Source organism: Amphiura filiformis, chromosome 10 (genome assembly GCF_039555335.1).
Source record: "Amphiura filiformis chromosome 10, Afil_fr2py, whole genome shotgun sequence".
Taxonomy (NCBI): domain Eukaryota; kingdom Metazoa; phylum Echinodermata; class Ophiuroidea; order Amphilepidida; family Amphiuridae; genus Amphiura; species Amphiura filiformis.
This window is the reverse complement of record NC_092637.1, coordinates 12,672,625-12,678,541: the sequence shown is the minus strand read 5'-3', so window position 1 is coordinate 12,678,541 and position 5,917 is coordinate 12,672,625. Positions and strand designations below refer to the sequence as shown.

Genomic DNA, 5,917 nt, shown 5'->3' with positions numbered 1-5,917 from the left:
AATTAATTAATTAGTTTGTTTGTTTGTTTGTTTGTTTGTTTGTTTGTTTATTATTTATTTATTTATTTATTTATTTATTTATTTATTTATTTATTTATTTATTTATTTATTTATTTATTTATTTATTATTCCTTTAATCAATTTAATTTTTTTTAAAGAAGAAAACAAATTTCAAGGCCTTTATCAAACGCAATTTACAGCTTTAAAAGTAAAACAAATCCCGACCTACCTACCCTATTTTTTATGTTTCGCCAATCAAACAGTTTTCTTTTTAAGGCCTTAGGCTACTTCTGACAACTTCATTTTGTCTCATGAACTTTCACTTCACCTCTGATTCAAATGCACTTTTTTTTTATAAAAATCGGGCCGCGATTCTGACGCTTTTCCGTCATCGTCATCGTGCTCCGCGCTTTCATCATGTTCATAGCCAAGAAATAGAACTGGCAACCGTGCACACAACTCGTGTTTAAAATGCGTTTTGCAGAGTTCAGCAGTACACCGTCCAGTCATATACTAGTACATGGTTCAGCACACCGGAAATAATCAACTTTTTCGGGGACTTCCCTTATATACTGTTGACCAGGATAAATATTTGCAACATTTGTCATGACAAATAAATATTTATCTGACATCATTTACATTTAGATGCAGTATATATATTTGAACTTGAAGTGGAGTGGTGTTGTTTCATGGAATTATTCTTTTCACGTGTTCAAGTGAACCAGTTGATATCGCCAAGCGATTAACAAGTACCTGTTATTTGGTATTTTTGCATCAAACTTTGGAAGTGCATAAAATTGGAGTGGAGGCTTTGCTTTGTTAAAACCAGACTATAGAAATTCTTCAACCTTGGAACTCAATAGATCGTATCGGGTTATTCAGGTGTCACAAAAGTGTTTCGATGTCAGTGTAGTTTTCACGTCGCCTTCGTTGGATCAATTTATTGATAAAAGTTGGTATATTTGCGCTATTAAATTGTGACAGATATACATTGGAATATAGGATACAGTACATGCACTCTCTATAGCTCACCACTACACCAACGGGGAGAATTATTTTCCCGAAACTTTACAGAGAGAGGCATATATTGGGGTTATTCTGCATGCTTCAGTGTTTATACCAGACTATTATTTTCGTGAGCAGTTTTAAGTTTCGTTGGAGAGTGACTGTGTCCGGCTAGGAGCATCAGCAGTAACTTTAATTTCCAGAAATAATAGTAATGCCAAATTCTCTGCCATACATGGACATGGATACAGACTTCAACAACACCGTGACAATGACCATGTCCACCAACAACAACACTAACGATGAATTTGTATTCGACGATATGACCCAAAGATACGTAGTTGCAATCGTCGTACTTTGTACTTCTGTATTGGGCATATTAGGCAACAGTCTTGTTATCTTATCGGTGATTTTATCGAAAAAGCTGAAAATTGTCAGTAATGTTTTTGTCGTTAATTTGGCAGTTTCGGATCTTTGCACCTCCTTGTGCACTCCGTGGAATGCATTGGCCTTGATAAGCCATCATGGCTGGCCTATTCATCCAAAAGTTTGTACAGTTGCAGCTGGAATTTTGTTTGTATGTGTTGGATGTAGCCTCTATAACCTCGCCTCCATAGCGATTGACAGATATGTTGTGATAACGAGACTATACATGGTAGACAAAACATTATATCCCAAATGGGTGCTCGCAATTTGGATCGCACTCACGTGGCTTATACCATTTTGTGTGTTTATCTTACCACCGCTACATGGAATCGGAGGTCTAGGGTACAACTCCAAGTACTGTAGCTGCAGCCAGCTATCCTCAGTGGAAAATTCAAATACTTATGATGTCATTACTTCTGTTGGATTATACCCAATACCTCTCATCATCATTATTACGTCATACGCAACTATTTATTATCATATCCGTAAACATACCAGGAACTTATTGTCATTATCAAAAGGTGTGAAGGGTAGTAAGGAATCAAAGGAAGTGACGTCACGATTAAAACACCGCCAAGTTCAAATTACAAGAAACATGTTCTATGTCGTCTGCGCGTTTTTCTTCTGCATTACACCATATGGGATCAGCCTCGTTGTGGACTCCAGTGACCCAGCAGTCCCGTATGTAGCAACTTTGTTGCTGATGAATAGTTGTATAAATCCGTTAATTTATGCAAAACATCCTCTTTTTAGGAATGTTTATGGTAAAATTTTAACTTGTATGTGGAAAGAGGTTATACATGAAGAGACTGATAGCATAATACGCATGAGAACGATGGCACAAGCAAACAGACAGTATACAACCGTGAACATGAACAGTAATAATTTATAGTTTGAGTAGACGCTTCACACTAAATATTGTCTCATCAATGCATGTTGTGAAAGCAAGTTTAGCATTTTTTAACGGTGCTGTTAATTAAACCACCCGTGTAAAGTCAATTATGTTTTATTTTGCATGTAATGTGTAACTTTATATAATACGTCAACGAATTGTTATTGGGCAATTCGAGTTGAAATCCCATGACCTTAAGTGGGTACTACACCCCTGGCCAATTGTGTGCCTATTTTTGCATTTTTCTCAAAAATTACAGCGCATTGGTGATACATAGATCGAATCCATGGGTTCCTACAGTCACCCATGGAAAACAGGGTACTGAAAACCAGTACACCATGTTCATATGGGCCATGAGTTAGTTTGTTTACATTGCAGTAATTCCCTCAGAATAGTCAATACAGATTCCAAACAGATAAAACTTACCTCAAATCAGTTTTAGTTGCCCTAATAACTCCAAATTGACATGACATTGAAATTTATTTGCTCAATTTCATACCAAAATCAAGGAAAACATGGTTTTGTTATTGCAAAATAACATAGAAATCACACATGGTTATATCTGGTTACTGCAGTAGGCCACTTGAGGTAATCAATATTGGTACTTGAATAGCGTGACTCAGTGACTTTCTGCTCATTGTAAGACAGATAGTGTTGTAAACTTGATTGCATAACATTACAATTGCCAACTGATATTCTTTGTATTTGAGTTGTCATTTGATGGTATTAGAACTGTCATAATGGATGTAAACATTAAAAAATGTGAACAAAACATAATGCTGAACTCTATGTCGGGGTGTGTGTGTCTGAGGGCCGATGACACACATTCGATGGGTGTACATTGGTGACAAGTCAGATATGTATATTATAGGGGCAATGACTACAACTACTGCACTGAAAATTCAGCAACTCAAGGCAAGTAGTTATTGATTTATTGATCAAATATTGGTTTTCCCTCATTTTTGACTGTAACTCCACAACTGTTGTCTGTGTTGAAATAAAATTTCCAGTGCAGTAGTTGTAGTTCTTGCCCCTATAAGGCTATAATATACATGTACATATCTTACTTGTCACCAATGCGCTATAATGTTTGAGAAAAATGCAAAAATAGGCACAAAATTGGGCAGGGTGTAGTAGTAGTACCCCCTTAATCTTCCACACTTGAACTTGATTTTAAATGAGGTTACCCGAATGGGTGACTCCATATGAAATCTGTGAGCCTGCATGGTCATATCTTCCACAGGGGGTATATGGAGCTATATGGAATAGCCCAATTGTCGACACAAATCAGTTAAATTTTAACTTACTTTGACGTTACTTATTTTTTAACACGTTTTTATCGTAATCCTCATTTAGAGGGTTGAGAACCAGAAAGACATAACTCACTGTTGGATCATTGAAGCAAACCACCGCCAGAAATACGTAATTTTGAGATAAGTCTTTTTGGCAGGGTTGACAACCAAAAAGACGTAGTTTTTGGTACTGCCAAAAAAGAGTAAACTTAGACGTTATACGTATTTCTGGTGGTTTACTTCAAAAAGTGAGATACGTCTTTCTGGTTCTCAAACCTCGATTTTTAACTTGCATTGAGCACACCGCTCGTGTTTTTGTTGACAAACACTATTGTATTCTCTGTATTAAAAATATAACATATCTGTATCGTAGCATAAAAACAAGGTATTTACAGGCTGTATCAAAATGATTGGTACCCATCAGTTTTTGATATTTAATGAAAAGCCTCCTTCTTCTAAATGCAACATTGGGTTTTGTTGAAATGATCAGAACTGATCAATGATCAGTTTTAGGACCCTTTATTAAAATAAGCTACAAATTAGGTGGATCTTATGTTGTATTTTGATGTGACAGTCTTACAAGTTCATAATCCCTGGAAACTGAACATTTTGATACACCCTGTATAAATCTATTCCTCAGACAAGGTGTTCATGTACCGGCTATACTAAGGGGCGCACCATTTGATTTCCTGGGGCATAGGAGTGTTTTGAAGAAAAAAAAAACTTCGCCCACTAGTGAGATGGAAAAATCGCCTCATTGATCTTGAGTAAAAAAAATCCCCTCCAAAATTTCGCCGCCAAATGCGCATGAAAAAAAAATCGCCAGCTTTGACGGCCAAATAAAAAATATTACGCCCGACCCAAACTCCCATGCCCGCCCCCTCCCCCGAAAATCAAATGGTGCGTCCCTGAGATTTTATTATACAGCGTTTAAACAGTATTCAAATTTTTTACTTGCATGTACCTGCAAAAAAGAAAGGAATGTACATTCTTGTAAAAGGTTCTCCAAAATGGACATGTTAGAAATTCTTTCATATTTATTTAACTATTTTGTTTTATATTGTTGTACATACATGCAGATTCTGGGAGTCATATCTGCAACAAATATTGAATATTTAATTGTGTTATTAACTTATTATATGCCGGGATTATATGGCGATGCGTTTTGAACTCGCCACCCGAAAAAAGTGGAGGAATCTCGCTTTTTCAAAAAAAAAGTTCAGAACGCATCGCCATACAATTAAAAAGTATACATGTGCAGTGCACTTTTAAACAGTGGCGCGTATTTGGTTAAATTTTGACACAAACTTACGGCTTGCACATTTTTAACAGTGTAGTAAAATAAACAAATTTATAGATATCACAAGTTTAGAGTGTCTATGGATACATGGTTTTTATTTCGTGTGTTTCGAGAACGTGAGACATGGATCGGGAGGAGAGGAGTGAACTTTCCATAATTATAACCCTGATGTTTTTTACAGCATTTTGAAATAGCTCTTTTAATGTAAGGCCGTATAAAATTAATGTTTTAGTTCTCATCCAGGGGAATTTTACTTCTTTTTTAATGTAAAATTAGCTTTTTTAGTAGTTTTCGGTCTTTCCCAACAGTGCTCGAAGAAAGGAGGAGGCCCTTTTTCTTTTTCTTTTTTTTTTTTTTCAAATGTGAGATTCTGATTCCCTAGTAGCGCAAAAAGACTTGGAAATGATCCCTGTTATGTTCTCTAATAAACTTTTTTTTTGTATTAAAGCTTTCCTAAAACATTCCAAAGAATAAAAATAATTGAAAAATCTAAAAAAAAATACCTGACAAATCCAAGAATTTGAGGAAGGCGGGGACGAGAACCAATTAATTTTTTGTCAGTAGGCTTATTTGAAATGCGGAAAACTGCAGCATCTATACTATAAATGTAACATTCGTTATGGTGCATGATGGGGGATGAGTGTCATATAGACGAATCCAACGAGCCAAGTAATGCATGGTCAGAATTCATTCGGCCATTACTGTGTCCTCCCTGCACCAAACTCGTGTTGTGATTGGGTGAATTAAAACCGCTTAAAAATCGATGTTACATTTTAGTGTGTTGTAATAAACTTTCACCATTCTTTTGTCTGTAACGTGTAACACGGGTGATGGAATGCAGTTTAAAATTCCCGCCGAGGCCGCATCATTTCACATTTTAGGTGAGATGGACCCATACGGGACCCAGCTATGGCTGCCATTGAGGTGTAGGAATGCGTGAAATTAGATTCGTCTATATATATAGGTGGAGGAAACCCGGGGGCATTCAACTTTAGAAGTGAC

General features: G+C 36.3%; 1 protein-coding gene across 1 annotated transcript; it reads left to right on the top strand.

Moving 5' to 3' along the window:
* Nucleotides 1-523: 523 nt before the first annotated feature.
* Nucleotides 524-5,684, top strand: LOC140162516 (melatonin receptor type 1A-like). Its single transcript, XM_072185764.1, has one exon. It carries the CDS (start codon nucleotides 1,220-1,222, stop codon nucleotides 2,321-2,323), a length of 1,104 nt encoding a protein of 367 aa, XP_072041865.1. The 5' UTR covers nucleotides 524-1,219; the 3' UTR covers nucleotides 2,324-5,684.
* Nucleotides 5,685-5,917: the final 233 nt, after the last annotated feature.

What these genes read in the sequence shown, in the direction of transcription:
- LOC140162516 (XM_072185764.1), top strand. Translation starts at nt 1,220, where the DNA reads ATGCCAAATTCTCTGCCATACATGGACATGGATACAGACTTCAACAAC.